General features: G+C 38.8%; 1 protein-coding gene across 1 annotated transcript in view; it reads left to right on the top strand.

Annotated features, from left to right (window-relative positions):
- Pde1a (phosphodiesterase 1A) overlaps positions 1–18,521 on the top strand; it is a 274,051-nt gene extending 255,530 nt beyond the window's left edge. Inside the window, exons 15-16 of the mRNA XM_032903560.1 lie at positions 16,463–16,570; positions 18,462–18,521. Of these exons, the coding sequence (XP_032759451.1) occupies positions 16,463–16,527 (65 nt within the window). The 3' untranslated portion in view covers positions 16,528–16,570; positions 18,462–18,521. The remainder of the gene's footprint in view (positions 1–16,462; positions 16,571–18,461) is intronic.
- The last annotated feature ends 8,713 nt before the right edge of the window (positions 18,522–27,234 follow it).

Genomic DNA, 27,234 nt, shown 5'->3' with positions numbered 1-27,234 from the left:
ACAAGTACATTGGAAGTTTGTCAACTTTATACCTTAGAAAACACCACATACACACACACACACACACACACACGTTTATATTTATGTGTACATACATAAATGTGTACACATGTACATACTTATACTCTCATTTCTGTTCTCTTTAAGAAACCTTCAGACTTACATTCAACATTCTCTATTTCCTTCCCCCTCTGTCTTGAATGTCCTTTGTCAATCAGAGCAATCTAGTACTGGCCTCAATTTTAATTCATGTAGGAAAAAAACTTGCTTCCAACAAGACCTTGCTACCATTCAGGAATGATCTCATGGGTAGAGTAGAGTAGGATTCGGCCAATTATTGAAATGCTCTCTATAGACTGACCCATGCATAGCATTGTGAGCCAATGCTTTCCCAAAAGCCCATCTGTGGTCAGCCCAGGTTTTTGGTGAATTCTTAATATCAAAGTCATTCAATAATTAAACCTTATACGTTAAGATATATAATGAGCTCTGTCATGTGCTGGAAATATGCTCCAATGCCATAAGAACATGCCTGAGAGCATACCTAGGTCTGAATCCTATATACTACATTTTATTCTATGGGTCAATATTTATCAGGCATTTTAAATGTATGTTTACTTTGTGTATATAGGCATTTTGACTACATGTATGCCTGTGCACTACAATGTGTCCCTGGTGGTTTGGGAATACAGAAGTGAGCCTTGGATCCCCTCTAACTGGAATTACAGATAATTATGAGCCACAAATGTGGGTGCAAGAAATTGAGCCTGGGTCCTCCAGAAGAGCAACCAGGGCTCTTAAACACTGGACCATCACTCTAGCCCCTCATTATATATTTTGAGATATAAATTAAACAGAAAATAATGAAACATGATAATTATATGCTAAAATAGAACTCCATACCAACATATTATAATGGAAAAAAATTCTCTACACCTCTTTTTCAAAATATCTTAGTGAATGTCATGTTGAACCCATATAATAACATCAGTTTCCATAGCTTTGGATTCCTGTAAAGAATTTGGGTTCTCTCTTGATTTTTGAGTTATTAGGTATTGCCAGTAGCAAAAGGCATTTTTGGATAATAATAAATAAATATGTTCTTACTCATCTCAGTTTTAAAGTGAATCACAAACAGAATATTACTTTTTATATAATTTTATATTTAAATAGAAGTATAATACCTTTATGTATACAAGACTAATGTCTTCCATGATAACCTCTCAGGTGATTTTGTGAGAGTCTGTTTGACCCAAAATTGATTAAAATTCTGTTTTTCAAATCATCTGAAGATCATCACTGACAGATATGAGAGTCGTAAGCAGCTATAATAGCAAAAGCAAAATATGCTGAAAATTAAGAAAATACTGATTATATTTGTTTTTTTTTTATTTTACTACAGTAGTTTATGCAAACGTGACTAATTTATAAAACTAATCCTTGGGGTTTTTCACTATCTCTTCACACTTTCTCTAGTTTGTTAAAATGAGTACCCTTGTTTTTCAGAACCAAAACCAATTCTATAGGAACAGCGTAAGTTCTTTCTTTAGTACGCACCTTTAGGCAAAACTTCCTCTGTTGCTAACAGCTCTAATTTGATCAAAAGATATTCTTGCTGGATGTCTACCTGGGCCTGAGTGAGAAAGGGACTCCCTTTTTTTGTTTTTGCAGGTTGTTGCTAAGTTGACATCAGAAACCTCAGACATAACAGCTTCAAATTTCTTGATTGACCTGGCTTCTCTGGCATGGACTAGATCTACTGGTGACCGCTGCATCAACATCTTTATGCCTTCAAATATTGGTCAAATAGTATTTTGTGGCACCTCTCTTTGCTGAGATAACACAGCGAGTGCCAATAAATGTCCCTTGAGCAACTTATCAGTGATTTTTGTCATGTCTTCTGTAAGGCTACGAGGACTCTTCTACTTCGAATGTGCATTTTCTAAGATTTCCGAAAGGAGGCACACAGTTTATAAAGTTATTATTCTTTATAAAAATGTTAACCTTTCCTCTGAAAATGCCTTAATAATCCCTACCATTAAAATTATTCAGAATAATTACAAGATCTATATCACATGAGCGATGCTCATACTTTATATTCTAGTGAGAATGAATGGGCTGGGTAGAATGGCTTGACACACTGGGCTGTGTTTTAAATCTTCCATTGCCACAGAATCTAGTTTATGATTAGTTGTTTTTCTTCCAAGGAAAATCCCTTAAATATTTTAATTGAATCTTATTAATGTGTGTGTGGGGGGGTTGTCTGCACAAGGCAGGGCATGTTGAGGTTGAGGTCAAGGACAACTTGAAGGATTTGATGCTCTCTTATACACATTTTAACGAGTGTTTTTCAATACTCTTTGACTATAACTCCCTCAGGGCTAACTTAATACTTAGCTGTACCAGAGTGGTAGAAGAACTGTCTTAGTTACAGTTTTACTTCTGTGAATGAACACCATGACCAAGGCAACTCTTATAAGGACAACATTTCACTGAGACTGGCTCATGGGTTCAGATGTCCAGCCCATTATCATCAAGATAGGGTCATGGTAGCACCCAGGCAGGCAAGGCACGGGAGATGCTAGAGCTCAACATCTGGTTCCAAAGGCAAACAGGACAGCTAGAATGAAGATTTTAAAGCCCTTGCCCATGGTGACACACTTCCTCCAACAAGACCACACCTGCTACAACAAGGCCACACCTCTGAATAGTGCCACTCGCTGGGCCAAGCACTTTCAGACCACCACATTCCACTCCCTGGCCCCACAAAAATTGTTCAGACATATGAATCTATGGGAGAACATATGTAAACAAAGCATAATCAAAATACATTTAGTCTGACTTCAAAAGTCTCCATAGTCTATAGCAGTCTCATCATTGTCAAGAGTCCAAAGTTCAAAATCTTTTCTGAGGTTCATTCAACCACTTAACTGTAATCCCCTATAAAGTCAAAATCGAAAAGCAGGTCACAGGATACCTTAAATATCACAGGATATACACTACTGCTCCAAAATGCCATAGCGAGTAAATGCTGGAAGAAACAAGACCAGAAACGAGCTGAACAAAGTGTACCACCGGTATGAAGTTGAACAGTCCTCTGAGGGGGAAGTTATAGGGAAGATGGAAAAGATGACCCAGAGACAAAGGTTAGAGATCAGGAGGGCTGTCCAGCGAATACTGCGGCAGCCTCAAATTTAATTCTCTTAGGTTTTATGTACTTTGCAGTATCCTGGGAAACTAAGTCATAAACCAGCAGAGACAGTGGCTGACGTACATTTGATATCTGTACTCATCCAGAGACCTCCCTGTTCCTCCTCGTTCCTTCCTCCAAGATTAACAGAACATTCATCCCATTGCCTCGTGCTTCAGGTGTATCCTTTGTTATGATTCTCTGCATCAGCAGGCCAGGAAATCTGTCAGTAGATCCTGGCCTGACTTGACTCTGCCTGACAGTCAGGCTTTCACAGAAGCAGGCAAAATGGCTCCCAACGGCAGACTCCAAACCCTGCCTCTTTATGTCTGTTGTGAGAGTGCTCTTCAGATCTCCAGCTCTTCATCCTTTTTTGGCTGCAGCACAATTCTCTTTGGTTGGCTCCACTCCCCATTAGCAGCTTTGCTCAGCAGATATCCCAGGCTCTGGCATCTTGAACACCTTGGCGTCTCCAAGGCAACTTCAGCATTACAGCTTCTTGTTCCAATGTCTAGAATTCACACATGATCTTCTGGGCTCCTCCAGAGGGATCGGGTCACTTCTACAGCTCTGACCTGTGTAGCACTCTAGGCTCTGGTTGATTCCACGCGATTGCTGCTGCTTTTCTTGGTGATCATCCCATGGTATTGGCATCCCTAATGCACTAGATTCTTCCGCTGTAATGAGGCTTCACCAATAGTATCTCATAGGCTCTCTTCATAGTGCATAGCCTCAATTTCTTTGCATGACCCCTTCAGTCCTGGGCCATCAACTGTAACTGAGGCTGCACTTTCAACAATGGCCTTCCTAAGCCTCTCACAGTGCCAAGTCTCAGCTGTTCTCCATGACCCCTTTAAAACAAAAACTACCTGGGTAATTCTTATACATTACCACGTCTAGCTGCAGCACAAAGTACAATCTTGGCTATCTCTGGAACACAGCTTCTTTGTGCTCTCAGAAAGCACTTCCCAGATTTTAGTTCAGTGATGCTGGTCTCTTCTTAATCACTGTTAATTTCCTGGCTCTAGCTAATCAGCATCACTTGTTCCAATGATCCCTTCTATTTTTGACTCTAAAGCCAGAGCTACATGGCCAAAGCTGCAGAGTTCTGCTGCTTGATGGAACTGGAACACTGCCCACCACCAACCTCCCTTGTTCTATTACATTATCATCAGCTTTCTGTTTTCCAATTCCTTCACTAAGTAAGCTTGGCTGTCCTAGAATTTTCTTTGTAGATTGATCTTGAACTCTGAGATCTGCATGGCTTTGTCTCCTGAATGCTGGGATCAAAGGTTTATACCATGATCCCTCAATTTAAGCTTTTCTTTACTTAGAACTTGCTCTACACCAGACTGGCCTTGAACTCCAAGACTGCTTGCCTCTGTCTCCTAAGATTAAATGAGTGTACCATTGTGTTCGGACCTAAGCTCAGTTGTGTGGAATCCTGCCCCTAAGTCACCACTCCCTTAATCCCTTTATCTTCTTGAACATAGCATTTAGATCCATTTCACTTCCCTTTATTACTTGAACCATACATTTTATATTTTTCTTTTCTCAGCTCACTCCTTTTCATTAAAAGACTCTTCATAAGACTGAACTTTAGTAGCCACGCAACAGAATTTATGCCAGGCTGTTTTGAGACTTCCTTTGTCAAAGCAATTAATCTACATATCTTCACGTTAGACTCAGGCAGACTCTTTGGACAATGGCAAAAAGCAGCCATGTGTTCTATGAGAGATGGTCAGAATAGAAATAGCTTAGATCAGGACTATGGTTACATCTGTCTAATGTGGAAAGATGTAAATGAATTGGCTTAAATTAACTTTTAAGGAATTGAGGCATCTTCTCTTCCCCTTAAGCACAAAAGCCCTCAGAGAAGAAAAGGGGTTTTAAAAATGTTTCTGTAGACCTGAGTGGTCTAAAAGGTGAGCTTTGTATCCAGCAAATGGCTTACAAAAATTAAATTTGAAAGAAAATTTTCCCACCTATATCTTGATCTCTTAAACTACAAATATAATTTTATAGACATATTAATATACATTTATATACATATTTGCAATTTTTAATATTTTTTCTCAATAACTGTGGGGATTGTAGAAGTTCCTAGAGATCATACAGAATGATTCATAACTGAACTGTTCATTTTTCTCACATACAATTTCTGTGTTTTATTCCTTCTCCAAATCATTATATAAATGTATAATTCTTTAATTATAAAAAGCAAGGGAAAAGTAAAGATATTTGTAGTTTCTTTCCAAGTGAAATGGAGTTCAAATTTATTCAAAGGGAAATGGAAAAATCCTTCAAGGATCTGAGGCTGCAACTTTATTATAATCTCTTTTCTCTTCTTTTCTTTCCTTTCCTTTCCTTTTCTTTTTTTTTTCTTTCTTGTTCTTCTTTTCTCCTCCATCCCCTCTGTCTCTCTCTTTTGAGACAGAGTTTCTCTGTGTAGTCCTGGCTGCCCTGGAACTCTCTTTGTAGACCAGGCTGGTTTTGAACTCTCAGAGATTTTGCTGCCTCTGCATCCTGAGTGCTGGAATTAAAGGCGTGTAGCACTGTCACCCAGTTTACAATGTCATTTTTAAAACATAGCCTGGCATAATGGCTCATGTCTTTTAGGCCACCACTTAATGCACAGAGTGACAAAACGCTGTGAGTCCAGCCAGGTCTACATAGCATACTCCAGGACAGCCACAACTCTGTAGTGCGACTCTGTCTCAAAAAAACATACAGACTAGGGTCAGCTGGACGGTGAAAGGTTCAGACCACATTTTCAGTTATTCAGAAGCTAAGGCAAGGGAATCTCAAGTTCAAAATGAGGCTGGGCTCCAAAGCACACATAACGTCAGCCTGGAGAAACCAGCAGAATTCTGTCTTAAAACAATCAATGGTGGGACAGTTGCCTACTGTGTGCCAAGCTCTAAATTTAGTGCCCAACATGTCAATAACAACAAAATAACTTTACAAAATCAAAATTTTAGGCTGAGCCCCTTGTTTAGCTTGAAAGCTAGTGGTAAGTGATTTTGGTGGGCTTGCATTAGCTTTTAGTTGTAGCTACACCATGTGGTAAAGGTAATAAGTCATGCAGCCACATAGCACTCTGCTTGCCACTCTGGAGATAGGATTTAGTTTGCAGGGTCTTGTGTCTCATGTCACTCTGTGTGTTAAGCTGAGAAAACCCATAGATATCAATGAGGAGTTGAAGCATTCTTATATAGAAGCAGTGACTACTAAGACAAAACTTTGATTTAGTTTGATGGAAAAATAGTGCAACACCCACAATTTATGTTAAATCACTTAACTTCCAACATGAGAACAACCCTATTGCATGAATCTGCAGAGGTCACAAATCCTGTCATTGTTGATCTACAAACTACTTCATAGCTAATTGCTCAACGTGCTTTTTTTTTTTCATTTTAAAGCGTGAGTTTGCAAATGTATTGCAACAGGAACAACTTACATGAACATACAAGTAAATGATTTCTTCCATCACTTCTTCCAAAAACTGTAGTGGGATGAGACCCTTCAAATAATCCCTTCCCATAATCTGCAACATTAGATAAGAATTGGTGCACGGGAGATAAATAATTGGCATGAGAGTGATGCCATGACAACAGAAGTGTCTTCCTCATCCCAGGTGCTAGGGTATCTGGGTGTTGAGGATTAATTTCTCTCTTGGCTGATCTGAGGATTCATATAGATAAGTACTAATCCTATAAGCCTTTTGAGATGTGTTGACATAAGACAAAGGTAATATAAACAACTCCTATTAAAAACAAAATGTTGAGAGATACTCTATGGTTTCAATTTAATTCCATATGTGAATTTGTCAAGCAGTATTTACAGTATAGCATGAGGACCATCTAATTGTTGCTAGATTTTAGAACATGCTAGATTTTAGGGTTTGCTGGATTTTTCCCAATATCTCAAACACATTTGTTGAAAATTGTGTATCTCGGCCTCATAATGACTGTAAGTAATTTTAGATTTCACAAGGTAAATGGAAACAAAGGAAGAGGAAGAGAAAAGCTGTAAGGCTCCAAGAATCACTGAAGAGAATACCTCAGATTCAAATAGTATGTAAAAACAGAGAGAGAGGTTTATTCTGCAGAATTACCAGCAAGCAGGGGGGAACCATTCATCAAAATGGTGATGTGACAGTAGTTCATAGGCTCGATTGAAAGCCATTTAGGGGAATTTCAGGGATTGTAGGTGACCTTTATCCTCTTGGTTGGCTCTATCTTTAGGGATACTGTTGTCTCTGGGATTGGCTAAGGTTCTGGGGACTTTCCAGAACCATTACTGGCTAACTATTCTTGCTTCAGGCCAGATGGCAGAGCAGCTCCTGATTGGCTGCCCAGAGACTGTGGTTTTCCCTGGAACTGTTTTGTTCAGTTCTGGGAAACCGAACTTAGGCCTAGTCCCCTGAACTGGCATCTCACGGCCTGTCAGGAAGTCAGTCTAGCTCCACCCTCTCAAACCTGATCCTGATAAGTGGAAAAAATAGACACACATACAATTTCCAGAGTCTCATCCTCCCAAGTTGGGAACACACAATGTTGTCACCATTCAGTTGTTGACCAATTATATACTTGTTGACCATTAACATTAAAAGGTGAGCTGTTTGCAGTCTCTAGGTTAGAGACAAGGTCTTACCCTGGCCATGGCTGATTCTGCAAGGCCACCACTGTGTAAAGCTGCAGACCTCTGAAATCTGCTATAGGTGATCTGGTCTGGGTGGAGGGCTGAAGAATAGGTCAAAACAAAATACCAGCACTTATATAGTTTTATTTCTTGAGTATAGAGTACTACAGATATAGGGATTTTAAATTAATTACTTCTCCTGGAGGTCCAAGTCTTGTGATTTCTCTTCCACACATTAGCAACTCTTCACTTTGAAAGTCCCAAGGGTATAGGACTGTGTGTGTCTTGGATTTTTGTCTTTTTTTTTTATTTTATTCTTGGCTAATCTTTTACTACAGTGTTTACAGTCACAGACATTAATGAAAAGATAATTCTATTTTTTGTTTGTTTATGTTTATTGTTTTGTTTGTAAAAAAACACTGCTTACATTTCTTGCTGTCAAACTGCTCTATCACTGGCAGGCAATTGAGTTCAACATCTTTTTAGTTTTTCTTTGCCTAAAAATGAAAAAACCCACATATATCTCATACTTCTCGTGTTGAAACATTATAATTTCCAGACAACTAAAAAATTTCTTGGTTTTTGAAATTTGTATACACTTACTGTCTTGGGTCAGAGAGTACGCCTGTGTGAGTAACATCTTCAGGTTTGTGAAGCAGAAGGTAGCTCTGGAGTAGAAGGCCCAGATCTGCTCCATACATAAATAAAACTTTTTGTGCAAAATGAAATTGATAATTAAATGATAAGGACTATGGCTTGCTAAGAATATTTTCTATGACTCTGTGCTTCTTCTTGCTATTATTTACTAGTTCAACATGTCATTCTCAGCAATTTATGGTTTTTTATCTACCCCATGATTTAAATAAGTTAGAAAATATTGACACAATTGTGTTAAAGTACAAACAGATTTCATCAAGAACTTAAGATAGAAAGGCTACTACAGTCCTTTCTAAATGTTCTGAATTTAAGATTTAAGTATATTATTATTATTATTATTATTATTATTATTATTATTATACTCATCTGTGAGCTGTACTTAAAATATATAAACCCAGGGCTGGTGAAGTGATTCAGTGCTCACCACCCATGTAAATGGAAGCTTTGACTCCTGTAAGTCATCTTATGACCTCTACATGCCCCTGCTCTAACTAAATACATATAATATAAATATAACATATTAATGTTTTCATTATTATTAATAATTATCATCGACAATTAAATTATATATACATATAATTTTAAATATATAAACCCAGAAATCTAGGGAAAATTGGATACCATAGGTTGTAGATAATTAATAAGGTGACAAATGTTAATTCATCATTGGATTTTGCATTCTGACGTTGTTTAAGAACAGCAGTTTGGGAAATGGTTTCTTATGGTAGTAACATTGTGTTGTTTTTTTTTTTTTTGCATCATTTTTTTTTTTTAATTTTAGAATTAACAGAAATGGCAACAAATAGGCAAGTTAAAGAAATTTTGTCTGCATGTTGGGCTATGCCACTCACATTAAAGATGTAACCCCTATGTCTTCCCACGTTTCCAACCATTCTACATGTACAGGAGAATGCAACACCATGGTTTCTATATAGAATGGGACACAAGATTTTCTTTTTCAAGACTATGTGTTACAAAACTAAGTTTACTTATATCCACCAGTCTCCTTTCAGACAGTAGCAAAGTAGATAGCTTACATCGATATATTTGGGCTATAAAAGCAATTGGAGGCTTCTATTTATTTACCAAACTGAAATTTAAATAGAACTTTTAGTTCATCAACTACTTCCAGCGCAGCTGAAATATTTTACACCTTTTGCACTTTATTATTTTCAAGTTTCCATTCCTGAAATTGATTTTGATGAATGTGCGCAAGACCAGTAATGTGAGCTACTGTTCTAGCTATAAAAGATAAAAGAAAAATAATTAGCATACCTTTTAGACTCAATTTTTCTCACTTTATTCTGATAACAAGTAAACACCCATTCGAATACGTGTTGCCCAAACATTGTTGGGTGTGGAGTCTTCTCTGGAGATCTCCCAGGAATCACACCCTTAAAGAAAACTGGCGTTTCTTTTCCAGCCACTATCAAATGGCAGCAACATTCAGGCTTAGGGCGCGTCTTAGTATTAATTAACCTCCTTTCTCCTCATGCTAAGATAGTTTTCTGGCTTGAGCTTGTACAAGTTTTTCACACGATCACAATCTCTGCGAATTCATATATGCAACTACTGTGGGAATATAGACTTATGCAGCCATTTGGAAATTAATGTGGAGACTCCTCAAAAAGCTTGATTATAGTTATATAATCAAGTTATATAACGGTTGGGCATATCCCCAAAGGACTCTATATCCTATTACAGAGAGATTTGCTCACATATGTCCCTTGCTGCTCTGTTCAAATATCAGGTAAGGGAAACAGTGGAGATGTCCCTCCACTGAAGAATGGGTAAAGAAAGTGTGATGCATTTACACAAAGAGACATTATTCCAGTGTTCAGAAAAATGAAACTCAGAGGCAAATGGATAGAACTGGAAACAATCAATGTGGGCAAAGTAAACTAAACCCAGAAAGACAGACATCACACACTTTCTCTCATGTGTGGATGTTAGCACCTGAAATACCCACAGATGTTAGGAAACTAATAAGGGGACATGGAGATGGGGAATCGTTCCAGGAAGACAGATAGAGCACAGTAATATAAAGAAAGAAAGAGAAATGTGGAACAGGAAGAATCAAATGCGGGGATGGATAAAAGCGGACGTAGACAAGGGAGAGCTAACACCAAAGCCCTTCTGAAGAAGCCATGTAGAAACCTAGTACTGTGGAAGTTTCATATATATAAAGCATATATATATATATATATATATGAAGCACCCTATAACACAGAGACAATGCCCCAACTGGGCACATGTGTTAGCAAATAAAACCCCATGACCAGGAAAGGATTACCTCTGTATGAGTCAGTGGGATCTCTTAAATATTACAAACCATTGCCAATGCTCTTGGTTATTGTCCAGAACTCAATGGTAAGACCACGTAAAAAGTTATTGATTTGAAATGTATATAACACTTTATAAAATGAAGTATTTTGTAATATTAGTCTGGTTCCTAGACTCTGTGACAAATTGCTGGAGAAAATAATTCCAGCAGAGAAGGATTTGTTTCAGATGTTCAGCCCATGGGTGGTTGGCTCCTTAAAGAGTAAGGGAAAACTTTACCATTAGTTCCTATGAAATATAAAAAGAAGCTTACCTGCTTCCAATACATATGCAATGGCATGGAGTAAATGTTGCCATTCCAAAAAGGATAAATTAGGAATGGAAAAGGAAGTCTATGATCAAAGCAAGGCCAAAACCCAAGAGGAAAAATGCCAAATTTTACAACTCTATATCTGGTTCTGAGGCATACATTTAATTTGTGCAAAGCCCTGTTCTTGAGCCCTTAATATGGCCTCTCTTTGGAAACTACTAACTTGCCTGGCCTAAAACTTTCCTTAGCGTACAGTCCATTTTCCAGTCATCTTTAACCTTACAGAGACTTCTAAGCATTTTCATCTTCATTTTCACAACTTCAGACAATATACTTTAAAGACCAGAATACAAGGACTTCAACCATGCCCCATACTTTGTGTATTTTGCAAAACCTTCATGACCCCTCCATGGTCCCTAAACCCCTTTATTCTGCATGTCTGCAAAACATCAAATGGACAATGCACAGATTTGCTGTCAGCTCAAGCAGTGCCTAGGATCCCATGGGCCATGTCTGCAGAAGTTTCTGTATACTTGGGTGAAGAGCCAGGTGAAACATTTCCCTAGGTTGTGGACCCCCTTTCTCCTTGGAGGCGTTGGCCACCAGCCTGAGAAGACAAAGGGACAGAGGCAGAAAGCAGGCTTCAGATGGCCGTGAATATGGTGGAATGACCTCTGAAGACAACTGTAGCAAGCAAGTCTACTTCATTTTTTCTGGGATAAGGTATACAGAGACTTTTTTAGGCATATGGGTGGATTTGGTCCTAGCATCAAGCAAGCAGAAAGGGTCGATTGGCTCTAATACAGCACTGAATAATCATGTGGGCTAAAAGAGTGGTGTAGTGGTGTGTGTGTGTGTGTGTGTGTGTGTGTGTGTGTGTGTGTGTGTGCGTGTGTGTGTGCTGAATTATGCAGCCTTGCAGAGAGCTCTGTAGAAGGTCACTTTACAGACAAAGCTAGCCACCTGTGTTCAGGGACACTCTCCAGACAGAGGCAAAGACAGGGATGTTCCACTGAAAAAGGGAGTCCCTGAATCCATCTACTGATGAGGGGTGCTACTGTAATAGAAGGGTTCCCCCAAACTAGGTCACCGTATGCTAGAAAACTCTATAGTGTTCAATTAATCTTTCAATTAAGTTTATACCCTTAAACCTTTTGAACTTGGTCAAGGTATCCTCAAGATATCATTCCTATTTTATTGCTTCAGTATAAAATATTTGGTGGTGGTGGATTATTGTTATATTATTATAATCATTATTCCTCCTCTTCCTGCTTCCTTTTCTTAAATTCTTCTTTTCTCTTAGTTTTGCAGTACTGAGGATTGGACCTAGGGCCTTGGATATTAGTTGCGCACTCTACCACATGGCCACATCTCAAGCTCTTTGGCTTCCTTGTAGTTTCGGTATCTCTTTAGCAACTGCATCTTCCTTGCTCTCATTATCATTATCATTATTATTATTATTATTACTATTATTATTATCCTTTTGGTTTATAAAGACAGGGTTTCTCTGGGAAGTTCTGCTGTCTTGGATCTCACTCTATAGACCAGACTAGCCTGGGATTCAGAGATCCACCTGCCTCTGCCTCCCTAGTGCTGGGATTGAAGGTGTGCACCACCACTGCCCAGATAATCTCAACTTTCATTTTCTGAGAAATTTTCAAGTTCCCTAATGCTTCAGGTTTACTTTTTGTCTCCATCTTTCATTGTAACGTGACTGAAAGCAGCTAGCAATATTCAAACTATGGGCTAAATGCATTAAACTTTCCTTGTTTTAGAGTTAACTTGCTAAAAAAAAAAATCTGGGTATGACCAGAGTGTAGAGAAGTTCTTGACAGTGTAGCACAAGGAAGGGCTCTCTAGCACAGTTCACCATGGAATATTCATTCATCTGAATACTCGCCACAAGTCATCTTTAAGTTCTTTATTCTAGTTGGCATTTTACCACTCCAGTCTCTCATTTAGGTGCTCCGTCTACAACGCTGTGCATCTTTTCTACCTCATAGTTCTTCACTGTTCAAAACTCACCCTTACAAACCAGTGCTTAAGGCCTATAACTCACAAGGTTAGGAAGCCCTGGATACACACACACACACACACACACACACACACACACACACACACACACCACACACACACACATCTTTATATCTCTATGTCTCTATCATCTCTCTCTATATCTATGTCTATAACCAAAAATTATTAACTTGTTATTATAGCAATTTTAGTCCAAGGACTGTTGGAACATTAATAATCTGGGCTGAGGTAATAAAAATAGATGGTAGTAAATATATGGTAATAAAAATAGATGGTGCTAGCAGGAGTATCTAGCAATCTTATCACTTCATGTTTAACAGGAAGACGGAAAGCTGGGAGAATGAACGTCTTTCTGGAGGATGCCTAGTGATCTATTCTCTCCAAGAAGATACTCTCTCCCACTTTCCACTGCCTTCCAATGATGATATCACACTGTGAATATATCGAGAGGTAACTATAGTAACTACACCAGGTACCCCAGAATCTGCTTATCTCACGAATCCCACCACTAGTACCAAAACACGAATTCATTTCTGTATAGTAGCCTTAACTGCAATCATAAAACGTTTGGTTGCCCCGATAATAACAATCGCCTCAGTTAGGACACCTTACCTGGTCATTGGCAGTGTGGCACATTGGGTCGCCAGATAAATGTGAGTATTGATGAGTGTCTTTCGACATCGGCCTGTGCAGAATCTTTTAGAACTATGAACCTTGTCCATTAAAGAAGGAGCTCTGATCTCAGTTATTGTTTGCCTTTCCGATCCTATAACAAAATTGTGTACCATCTTCATTAATAAGATTTTACAATCTGGTTCAGGTGGGAACCAACAGCAGTGACAATTGCCTGAGTTGTTTAAGAACATCTCTGATGTCAACAATGCACTGGAATGTTCACTTAATAAGCTATAACTTCTGGAAATAGTTTTATCTACCCATTTGGGGTAACTCTACAGAGGAAGTATTTTAACCTAGAACTATGTCTGTGAATCTGATGGAAGATTATTTTTCCTAGCTTTTAACTTAATTATCATGCATATCATTTATAGGCTATATTGCAAATAAATATTACTGGCATAAATATAAATATTTCATAATATATTTATTGGAGTATATTGAAGTTTAATTTGATGCCATTATTACTTCAAAATCATATAGAGGATAAACCTGTAGTTAGTTCTTGTCACTCACACAATTTCCAAAGAGGCACATATAGTACCACTGTGTTTCCGTAGCTTCCTTCACTATGCTGATGTCGGATTGCAGTTTAATTGGAATTCCTTCTGATAGTATGTATTTTATTTATAAATTTTACTTTGAAAAAAACATACATTTGATCAGGCTGAAAGGATGAGCGGTATCATATTAGAACAGAGTAAATGCTTGGATTCCATGTGTGGCTTTTAAGATCATTTACATAAACTACGCTTCAAGTGGGAAGGTTACGTAAAGTTATCTTTGAGGGGATGAATGCTCCTAGTTGGTTCCTCCTTCCTGAAGGGATGCTGTCAAAATTATGTGCCTAAGAGGGACTTACTCATGACATACCCAAGTTAATTACAAAGGCCTCTGCAACTGAAGATGAATTTAAAATAATGTGGCGTTGATATATGAGGTCTTTAATTTTTGTGAATAACCCAGCTTCTATGAAATCACTTGGCAATGTTGTGTGCATGTGTGCGTGCGTGCATGTGTGTACTTGAAAATGCCAGGACCTTGCAATTTGGAAGAAGGATTGCTCTTTTGGTACTGCAAAACTATGGACTTGGTCCTAACACTCCTTTTCTAATTGCACTTACAGAATTACTTTTAGATATCATTTGCACAGTTTTAAGATTTAATTTTCTTATTTTATTATTTAGTCCATCTTCCATTTTTCCTAACTGATAAGCCTTCACTAGAAATAAAACCATTTGATTATGTAGACTTTAGTGTCCTTTACCCATTGTAAAAAGTTCTCTGCAAATGAGATAAATATTTACGTTACTTTCTTTTAAGGCAGTCCATTTTTATCCCTGCTGTTTGTTCTTTTCTAGTAAAGTGTTATTTTCTGATCTGGTCTTGAATAACAGGATATTAAGTTTGAAGTTTAAACCAAGGCTCCAAGATAATAAATGTCAGAGAACAAACCAAGCCGTGAGGAACAATGTTAAAGAAGTTTCAGAACCCTGTTATAAACTTCTTAGTATGAGTTCAAAAAATGAAATATTAAGTTGCTGAAAATAGAAAAGGGTTTATGGAGAAAATTCCAGTAAAGAGATCTCTACAGTGGAGAGGTAGATTCACTCCTTCTTCTTATCTCAAATCAATAGAAGAGAATTCCCCTGGGAAGAGGGAGCTTATAGCTCAAGGCACACTGGAAATGGAACCTAGTCATACCTGAGAAAGTGCAGAGTTACGTGAGCAGATTGGGAGAAGACTGTATTGGCTTGGGTTTTCTTTAAGTGCATTATAGGAACAAGTGCCTTCCGAGGGCTCCACATGAATATATTTGAGTGGAACAAGAGCTGGAAACGTAACAGCAAGTTTCTGGGAGGCTGTAAGACAGCTGGACGTTCTTGTCCTGACAACAGGCTGGGGAAACTCTCCGGCTGTGGTCCTTAATGGGAAGTATCTGGACATGCCACCCATCCACTCACAAGATACACAGTCAGTCTACATACCTGCCTGGCTAGCGAGTGTAAACTGTGGCACTGGGACTGGTCCAGGGGTCACGCGGGTCTCCTTTTATGTTTATCTGAAACTTTATTCAATTTTTAATCAGTTCCCTCCAACATCTTCTGAAGCATTGGGACCGTTTCCACACTAATGCTTTCCTTATCCTCAGGGTTCATATAAAGCTGGGGTTTATATAAGTCTCTAAGACTATAAATTCTATTAATTTGTTTTGGCAGATTATTTTATCTGAACCATTACTAGTCTCTCATACTTATTCTAATTTGTTTTAAATTCACAGCAGCAGCCAATCAGTACATGGTTAAAGGCATTGGTCATTAAGGTTTGTTTAAACTTGGTTTCAGTGAAAGAAACATCCAGAAAAATCACGCAGTCTTGCGTGTGATTTCATAAATGCTTCTCTCGTGTATTTTGTCTCTATGTTTCCAGACTGAGCTGCAACTTCAAAGGTTAAACAATCATACAAAGATGTGTTGTACTCTGCAAACCCCCGGGCTGAAAGGAAAATACTCCACCTTTGGAGAAAGGCGCCGTGCAATCCACTATCAAATTCTGTCTTCAGCACTTTACAAACCTCCATCTCTTGGGAATGTTATTCTCCCCCCTCCTCCCACCCCTGCCACCAAAGGCCAAATTTGTCTTACCTGTTTGTTATTTGATGTTTCTAGGCGAACTCGATCTTCATAAGAACTCAGAAGACTTAGAAGAAAAGCATGCTGACACACATCCATAGGTGTGAACGAACTTTAAGAGTTTAGTTGTTTTAAACACAAGAGGTAATTTAACCTTTGAGACAAGAAACCTAACTTTTATTATTATTTAATTCTTAATTTTATTTTTCTACTTATTCACTTTACATCCTGCTCACTGCCTTCCTGGCAGTCCCCCCGCCCCTGCCAATCTTTCCCCCATTTCCCCTTCTCCTCTGAGTGGGTATAGGACCCCTAGGTGTCCCTCTCCTGACACTTCTGTGAGGCTAGGCACATCCTCTCCCACTGAGGCCGGACAAGACAGCCCTGTTAGAAGAACATATCCCATGTTCAGGCAACAACTTTTGCAAAAGCTCCCAGAAGAAACTCTTACAGACGGAGGAGACTTAGAATTACTTTTTTTATGGCATATAGGAACCATTAATAACATAAATATCATGTTTGCTAGAAATCTGTGGATAATAATGCTCTGGTTTTTAAAAATGTCTTCTATGATTTGCTTTCCCCTGCCAAATTCATAACCCTAGTAGTAATGCTGTAGAAATATGAAGACTATTTCTGTACATTACAAACATAGAAACATGAAGTTTTAATGAGCTGACATATTAATATTAGGGTCTATTCAAACAGAACTACTGCCTTGGAAGGACACAGGATGGACAGATAACTAGAGAGGGTGGTGTATATAATATAAATATCTTATATTTTACAAAATGCATATCAAAAAATCGAGGGGTTGGGGATTTAGCTCAGTGGTAGAGTGCTTGCCTAGCAAGCGCAAGGCCCTGGGTTCGGTCCCCAGCTCTGAAAAAAAAAAAAAAGAAAAGAAAAGAAAAGAAAAGGAAAAAAAATCGAAAGTGCTTTAGAAACTGGGGCACGGGAAAAATGGCGAAGGGGTCATGCCAGACTTGAGATGTTGTCATTGACTCTTCAGATATTCGTTTGAAAGAGTTAATTGTAATTCAGCATTTAAGGTAAATCTTCACTATTTGTGCAAAGACTCTCTCTTGTGAATGTCTTAGATATGTTACACTAAGTATCCCATGGTGGCTATAATTCCTGTTTTATACATGAAGGCTCGAAATAAAGCAAGTCACCAAATGGCTTTTCAGCATCTCATGCCCATCTATGTATTTAATTGCTACTAACCACTCTAAGGACTGTCCACACTTTCCACACAGATTGTATATTTATTAGCTCTAGAGATCCTGGTCATTTAAGGTGAGTCTGAATCTGAATACACATAATTAAGCAATATTCCTCCCTACAGACATTTGCAGCGCAACATTTATTATGAATCACCACAAAAAAAGGATAGAAAATGGCTTGGGTCAACATTTTAAAATATTCATGGTATACATCTATAATATTTATGAATATTTTCCCAAAATGTATGTAGGGAATGCAAGTCACCAGTGCATTTGCTGAAATGACTGTTCAGTGTAGGAAAAAGATCTACTGGAAATAAAAACTGTGCAGAACACAGGCATACACAACAGAGCTAGAAAGCAATTATAATGTAGATAAGCCAATTGCTAGTCATTACAAACCTCTTATTTCTGGTAGAGTGTATAAGTCCTATGTGAAAAAGTCATTCAGTTGATGACCCTTATATAGACTAAATAATATTCCCAATTTTTTCCCTTATTTATTTTTAGTTACCAAAACTTGTAGTTTTCACATGTGACATGTTTTGAAGCCTGTAGTCTTCAAGTTAAACTGAACTAAATACTAAATGCGTGCCCACCCACACTCATCACTTTTTGGTGGCTAGGGGAAAAGCTAATCTCAGCACCTTTCAGGAACACGATACATTATTACTTACTCTATCTTGAGAATATATCTCTGGAGTTTATTCTTGTGATCTAACTGAAATCTTGTATCTTCTAACCCACGTTGACCCAACCTACCTTCCCACCCCTGATCTGATCTCGTTTTCATTTGATTTTTATTTCAGGAAAATGAAAGCAGCATGAAAAACATGCAAAGACCTTGATTTTTCTACAAAAAATATGTTCGGCTCAGGCCATTGTAGTCGACTCCTCTATAAGGAACAAAAGCGTAAGTTTCACTCTTCTTAGCTCAGCAAAGCAGTACCTGCAAGTTATCATTAGGATTCTGGCTGCTGTTTCTGCCACGTTCTCCCTCCATGATTTGGCCATTTTCAATGAAGCCAGAGAAATCTGGAGACTTTCAACTTTTCGTCATGTTTGACTTGGCCTGAAGACAGAATGGTTTTCAATGCACTTCTCGCACCGTGTCACTCAAGAGGGCCACAACCACACAATTGTTAACAACACAAGGACAACAACAACAACAAGAAAATAAATGAAAGAGTAGAAGAAAAGCAAAACAAAATGATGGAAACCTGTTTTCTTGCGATTCCAGTCTGGTAAGCCTGTCTTGTTTTAAATGCATGGGAAGAGAATGAGAACCAAGGCCGTCTTCAGAAGTTGTTCATGAAATGCCAGTAGCAACTGACCATAAGAACTGCCACATAGTGAGTGGATGAACACCTCACTGGACCTCCAGCTGGGAACCTACCGTGCCATCTTCCCCTGATGCTATCGCCCAGCCTGCAGCCATCCATTTGGATTTAAGGCACTAGAGTATTACCCGTGTGTATGTGGTCATATCACAGGTTGTAGGTTGCTGAAGGGCCAAAGTAACAAGGAACATCAGCCATTGCAATTGCAGAAGGGCACTTGAAGGGAAAACAGAATTTTCCTTTTGGGATATCGTTCCCACTAGAATATAAAAATATATTACAGGCTGAGGCATAAGAGGTGTGTGTGTGTGTGTGTGTGTGTGTGTGTGTGTGTGTGTGTGTGTGTGTGTATTGTAGGTGTATACACTCATGCTCAGAGGTATGTATGGAAATGGAAATCCATAATTTTCTATATATTATTTAGCCAATATTATTTGATGCAACTTTTTAATTTTGCTGAACAGAAAGGAACTGCAACCCTCAGAGGCTCTGCTTCTTGGCCATATTTTGCCTGAGCATGTGTTAAGCCTTTCCTCAACCTGTCGGCCTTTTCTTGTTTTTAGCTAACAGGAATGGTCAAGCCCAATTAGATGATGTAGCTTTTGCACTGTACATACCTTTCAGGGATTGTGAACTTCGTGAAAGGTGACAACTGGATGGAATGAACGGAGAGTTACTGTCAATTAAATGATGTGCAGAAAGGTTCGCCCATCCTAATGAGTTGCTTCCCGCACCGTGTTTCCCATGGCCCCAGGTTCTACAAGGCTAAGCAATATTTCAGAGAGGGGCATGACCAGAAGCTTTTAAGCCTAAGTAGTGAGGTCTCTGTAACTCACAACTTAGATCTACTTTAATGTGTAAGCCATATTCTCTATGCATATTTAGTATGCATTATTGTAATTTAAGATGTATTTGTGTGCAGACTATATAAAATGCTTCTAAATGTTCTGTGAATTAGATTCCAAGTGTTACTATCATCTAAATCTTGTTAAATAATTGAATTGTATCATAGCTATTATAATGTGATGGATATTTTAAATATCAGCAGTAAAGATTGATCTATAATAATGAGTAGAGAAGATTAATAGAAATGTGTATCTTAGTAGCCTTTGTCCTTTAAAATGGACATTTTATTTCTATTTATGGAGAAACTGTAACTACTGCTTTTGATGTCTTCTTTTTTAAAATGAGATATTTACTATCTAGAAAATAATTACTTTTAAAGTAGAATCTGAGAGTCTAAGAAGTCTAATTACTATTGTTCCTAATTGAGCCAGTTGTCTTTCAGTAAAACTAGAATCTTCGGAGGGAAGAAGAAATTGAAGCTCTGCTCCTCTCATGGCATAGAAAACACATCTGTTTTGTTCCTTTGATCTCTATGTTCGGTTAAAATAAATTAAGGAATACACACATTGATCAGTACATATTTGCTGGCCTAATTGTCCAGGCTACGTGACTTACAGAGCACTGTGACCAACTGGCAGGGGTAGTTGGGGAGGCACACTGCTTCATAGCTGTCACACTGCCTGGACCATGTACGCTACTCCTCACTTCCCTTCCTTTCCCTCCTATCCCCACGATGCCCAATGTGTCCCGTATTTAGCCTTTGGCCATCCATACTCCTTCCTCCCTCTTTCTCCATAGGACAGCTCCTACTGGGAGCTAATAAGTAGGAGTCACACTGGAGGCCACATATGCCTCCAAATGTGCAGATATAGGTGTGAGAGGCCACACCATGAGGCGGGACTGACTCTCTCCATAGGCGGCTGCACCTGCTTTGCATTTTTACTCACGGCTACCCACCATACACTTGCAAGTTCATTTGCCTTTCGTTTAACCAGAACTTTACTTTTTAACATGACAACCTATGATTCTTGTGTTTTTACTATGCTGTAACTCTCTGTATTTCCTACTATATATGATTGCTCAATAAATGATATTTGATGGAAATTATCCTGACCCATTTAGTATTCAGTTTTATTTCTTTTAGTGGGTTGTTGGCCGCTTGGGGAAATCTGGAGAAACTAGGGATAAACCAAATGAAAAACTGATTTGATTTGTTCAGAACATGACTTATTTCTATAAAGGAAATGACCCTTTCTCATTATATCATGAGATGCAAGTAAGTGACTAAAAGAGTGACTCACATATGTACATGGAGAGGAGAGCCTGTGCTCTAGGAAGGTAAAGCCATTCCCATCATAGTGGACATGATAATAGAATGCCACATACAAAGGTGACTAGTTCCATTCTAGGTGATCTCAAGAAGAGAGAAACAAAACAAAACCAAAACAAACAACAACAAAAAAAAAACAGGAAATGAGTTGACAAAAATAATACACAATGACAAAAATGAGTGGACAAAAAAAAAAGTATCATCTATTTTCTTTGTTTGGCTTCCACATAATTTATTAACAAACACTATTTTTTTGAAGGTGCAATTTTCTTTTTCTTTTTTTATTAGATATATTTCTTTATTTACATTTAGAATGTTATTCCCTTTCCCGGTTTCCTGTCCATAAGCCCCCCTCCCCTCACCCTCCCCCATACATGTGTTCCCCAATCCACCTTCCTTACCACACCCCCCGGGACATTCCCCTGCAGGACCAAGGACTTCTCCTTCCACTGGTGCCTCAACAAGGCTATTCTCTGCTACATATGCAGTTGGAGTCCTGGGTCAATCCATGTATAGTCTTTCCGTAGTGATTTAGTCCCTGGATGCTCTGGTTGGCTGGCATTGTTGTTTTTATAGGGTTGCAAGCTCCTTCAACTCTTTCAGTACTTCCTCTAATTCCTCCAACAGGGAACCCATTCTCACTTCAGTGGTTTGCTGCTAGCACTGACCTCTAGATTTGACATGCTCTGGATGTGTCTCTCAGAAGAGATCTATATCCTGTCCCTTTCAGCATGCACTTTTTAGCTTCATCAATCTTATCTAGTTTTGGTGGCTGTATATATATATATATATATATATATATATATATATATATATATATATATATATGGGCCACATGTGGGGCAGGTTCTGAATGGCCATTCCTTCAGTCTCTACTCTAAACTTTGCCTCCATATTCCCTCCTATGGATATTTTTGTTCCACCTTTTAAGAAAGAATGAGAGCATCTGCATTTTGAGCATCCTTCTTCTTGAGCTTCCTGTGGTCTGTGGATTGCATTTTGGGTAATTCGAGTTTTGGGGCTAATATCCACTTATCAATGAGTGCATAACAAGTGTGTTTTTCTGTGATTGGGTTACCTCACTCAGATTGATATTTTCTAGTTCATTCCATTTGCCTATGAATTTCATGAAGTCATTGTTTATGATAGCTGAGTAGTACTCCATTGTGTAGATGTACCACATTTTCTGTATCCATTCTTCTGTTGAAGGGCATCTGGGTTCTTTCCAGCTTCTGGCTATTATAAATAAGGCTGCTATGAACATAGTGGAGCATGTGTCTTTGTTATATGTTGGGGCATCTTTTGGGTATATGCCCAAAAGAGGTATAGCTGTATCCTCAGGTAGTGGAATGTCCAATTTTCTAAGGAACCTCCAGACTGATTTCCAGAGTGGTTGTACCAGTTTGCAACCCCACCAACACTGAAGAATTGTTCCTCTTTCTCCATATCCTCACTAGCATCTGCTGTCACCTGAGTTTTTTATCTTAGCCATTCTCACTGGTGTGAGGTGAAATCTCAGGGTTGTTTTGATTTGTATTTCCCTGATGACTAAGGATGTTGAACATTTCTTTAGGTGCTTTTTGGTCCTTCAATATTCCTCAGCTGAGAAAGTTTTGTTTAGCTCTGTACCCCATTTTTAATAGGGTTTTTTGGCTCTGTGGGGTGTAACTTCTTGAGTTCTTGGTATATTTTGAATATTAGCCCTCTATCAGGTGTAGGATTGGTAAAGATCTTTTACCAATCTGTTTTGTCCTAATGATAGTGCCCTTTGCGTTACAGAAACTTTGCAGTTTTAGGAGGTCTCATTTGTCAATTCTTGATCTTAGAGCATAAGCCATTAGTGTTTTGTTCAGGAAAATTTCCCCAGTTCTCATGTGTTTGAGACTCTTCCCTACTTTTTCTTCTATTAGTTTGAGTATATCTGGTTTGATGTGGAAGTCCTTGATTCACTTGGACTTAAGCTTTGTACAGGGTGATTAGAATGGATCGATTTGCATTCTTCTACATGCTAACCTCCAGTCGAACCAGCACCATTTGTTGAAAATGCTATCTTTCTTCCATTGGATGGTTTTAGCTTTTTTGTCCATGATCAAGTGACCATACGTATGTGGATTCATTTCTGGGTCTTCAATCCTGTTCCACTGATCTATCTGCCTGTCTCTGTACCAATACCATACAGCTTTTATCACTATTATTCTATAATACTGCTTGAGGTCAGAGATGGTGATTCCCCCAGAAGTTCTTTTATTGCTGAGTATAGTTTTTGATATCCTGGGTTTTGCATTGTTCCAAATGAATTTGCAAATTGCTCTTTTTATCTCTATAAAGAATTGATTAGGAATTTTGATGGGGATTGTGTTGAATCTGTAGATTGCTTTTGGCAAAATGGCCAATTTTTACTATATTAATCTTGCCAATCCATGAGTATGGGAGGTCTTTCCATCTTCTGATATCTTCTTCAGTTTCTTTCTTCAGAGACTTAAAGTTCTTGTCATACAGATCTTTCATTTGCTTGGTTAAAGTCACACCAAGATATTTAATATTATTTGGAACTATTGTGAAGGGTGTCATTTCCCTAATTTCTTTCTCAGCCTGATTATTCTTTGAGTAGAGGAAGGCTACTGATTTGTTTGAGTTAATTTTATACCCCAACGCTTTGCTGAAGAACAAACATTATTTTTAGTTTAACAATAATCCAGCAGTAGCATTGATACACTCAGGAAAGCCAAGACTCAAGGATTCCTGTCCAAAGCCATGCAGTCCAGTAACAGAAGCCACCAAATTTTGTTCTGTATGTCTGTGGCACCCAAAGACTTAGTCTTCCTATTACAGCTATGTGGGACACGCTGGAAGGACAGAGTAATAGAAAGCCAGGTGGAAAGAGCAATGTGGAAAAAGAGACTGTCTATATGGCTGCTTCTTCACCATTTAGGACAGATCTTAGACAATATTTTAGACTTGAAAGGGAAGTAATGATACCACACAGTACAATAGTATTTCTGTGGAAGAAATATAAACACAATATGCAAATTATGCATACACATATTTATAGTCTATTTGAGACACTTTAATCAATTTTTCTGAAATTGGACAGCTCTCTTTATATCTCAGATGAGCATGTTTTATGTCTCATGTAATTGAAGATCAAATGTATTTTATTTTATGCATCCCTGCATTATGTTATTCTCTCTCTCTCTCTCTCTCTCTCTCTCTCTCTCTCTCTCTCTCTCTAATTTAGAAGAGAGCATTTGTTTTGTTGTTGTTGTTTGGTTTTATTCCATAGAACACCTAAAGTTTAGGTGAATGAAAATAGTTTTACTCAAGGAATTGACCTTGTGGCCCATTTCATTGTAAGAGAAATCAGATAAATGTTTAGAAGAAAGTAGTAAAAAGTCACTCCAACACAAAAGATAAGGTCAAATGAGCTGGGTCTAAGAAGTCTCTCCTTGATGCTTATCATGCACATGAGAAGAGCTCCCTGATGACACATCTGTAAACAACCACAGAAGAAGGAAAATAAAAAGAAGATGGGAAGGTGGCAAAGAAGGGACTGTGTGTTCACAGCACTTTGATAGCATTCTCTTCTAAATGAAATACCTTGTCTGTGCAGTAAGTTCCACATAGAGCTGAGCTCTAGGCTGTGCCTTGCCCTGAAACTTAAAAGTACCCTGACAGAAGACTAAGTCTCTCACCTAAGCCAGAGATTCTCAACCTTCTGATGTTGCGACCCTTTTGTAGAGTTCCTCTTGTTGTGCTGACCCCTAACCAAAAGATTATTTCTGTTGCTACTGTGCTACTGTGATTTTGCTATGGTTATGAATCATAATGTAAATAACTGTGTTTTCTGATAGTCTTAGTTATGTGTGAAATGGTCCTCTGACCCCTATGGGGATGCCACCCACAGGTTGAGAACCATTGGTCTAAGCTCAAATTTTTTAAAAAGCCCTTTTTTGGTTCTATGAACCATGATTTGGCAGAAGCCTGCTCTGGAGTCAAACCTGGCACAGCAGCACTTACACATTTTTCACAAAAGCATCAAATGCAACATGCTTAGTAGATACTAGATCAGGAGCATTGTGTCACTTACCATAGAGGTAGCCATGGGCCACAGCCGAGCAATACACTTACCATAGAGGTAGCCATGGGGCACAGCAGAACAATACATTTGCCATAGAGGTAGCCATGGGGCACAGCAGAACAATACATTTACCATAGAGGTAGCCATGGGGCACACCTGAACAATACACTTACCATAGAGGTAGCCATGGGCCACAGCAGAACAATACACTTACCATAGAGGTAACAGTGGATCCCTATTCTCTATTAGCACTTTCTATGGGGTAGACAGTAACTAAGTCCTCTCTCTCTGCCTTGGGTTGAGTGATCTGTGGCTCAGTACTGAGGGTTGTTGTGGGTTTTTCTCAATAGTGGCTACTTGTACCAGCCACTTTAGACTATTGAATCAATTGGTTGGGGGCACTTACACCTTTCATTTCAGCAAGAGAATCAAAAGGAAGGAATGCTTGCGGTAGGTCCAAGTATCTAAGCAAAGCCATCAAAAATGTGTTCATTTTCTCAGGATGAGGTGAAAAGATAACTGGAAATCTTAGAGGATGTGGCCTTAGTGAGGGACCTAAGGAGTCCCAGGAGGCACAGATGGGGGTAGACAAGGAGTCAAGCTAGCGAGGTGAGTCTGGGAGTCGTCCTGGAGTTAAAAATAACAGTAAAAGCACTCAGGATCCCAATATCCCAGGTGTTCTCAGAAATGGAAGAGACACTGGAAATGCCCAATAGGAAGGCTCATAGGCCATAAAGGTAGAGCAGGGACTGGTTCATGACATTGGTTCTGCTATGGGAAGCACTTTCATTGAGAAGGAGGGAGAGGATGAGGAAGCTTGCTCCTGTTAGAAGCATCAGATGAGTCAGAATTATAAGCCTTTTCATAAGCCTGAGTTTGACCGATCTTCTGTTTCAGATTCATCCTTATCCACTGATCTATTTCTCCTCAGGCATGTTCTAGACCTATTCTAGAGCTACTGCTTTATCTATTTCTTCTCAGTCATGCTCTAACTTGTATTTTAATGGCATGACAGTTCCTTCACTTGCTTTTTCTTCCTTGATTTTTCTAGGCATCTTTGTCAAGCACGCTCTGAGCCCTGATGTGTCCGCCATGCTGTTCCTGTCTGGCATGCTGTCACTACCATGCACAGATCCATCCTGTCACTCTGAGCATCTAGCAGCATCGCTGTTTTCAGACTGTCACCATGCTGACCTTGACCTATGTCCTCAGGATGGCCATCATCATCATGAGTTCGGAAACATTATCCTGGCCACTTTGAGCCAGTTGGTCTTCATCTAGATCTAGATCTGGAAAAACTCTCACCTATGGTGATATGTCTAAAAGACTAGGGAGGAGATAGCTTATGGGAAAATCTTCAAGGGTTTCTGGCCAGAGGAAACTATCAAACAGCATGCCCAAGAAGAGAAAGAATAAAAGCAGGTCAAGTTGGAGGTTTATAGGTTTTCTCAAGAACAGAGGACTCCAGGAAATGGAGTGTCCAAGATGTTGCAAGTGGACATATGTTACAATGGTGTATCTTGGTCTTCTTGTGAGACTCTAACAATAGGACAAGGGCTGTCTCTGATTGTGTTGCTGGTTTTTGAAACCCTTTTCCTCTAACTGATTTGTCTCTTCCTACTTACTTTTATTCTTTTTTTAAAAAATTGGTTATTTAATTTATTTACATTTCAAATGTTATCTACCTTTCCAGTTTCTCCTCCAAAAACCCTCTATCCTCTCCCTCAGCCAGTACCTCAATTCAGGTGCTCTCATACCCACCCACCTCAGTGCCCTAACAGTCACCTACCCTGGGTCATTGAGCCTCCATAGACCAAGGGGCTCCCCTCCTATTGATGCTAGATAAGGACATCCTCTGCTACATATGTGGCTGGAGCCATTGTTTGCTCCAGGTATACTGTTTGATTGGTGGTTTAGTCCCTGGGAGCTTTGAGAGCTCTGGTTGGTTGATATTTTTGTTCTTCCTACAGGGTTGCAAACCCCTTCAG

The sequence above is a fragment of the Rattus rattus genome, chromosome 5 (genome assembly GCF_011064425.1).
Source record: "Rattus rattus isolate New Zealand chromosome 5, Rrattus_CSIRO_v1, whole genome shotgun sequence".
Taxonomy (NCBI): Eukaryota; Metazoa; Chordata; class Mammalia; order Rodentia; family Muridae; genus Rattus; species Rattus rattus.
The sequence above is the reverse complement of the archived record's forward strand: the minus strand, read 5'-3'. Positions and strand labels throughout refer to the sequence as shown.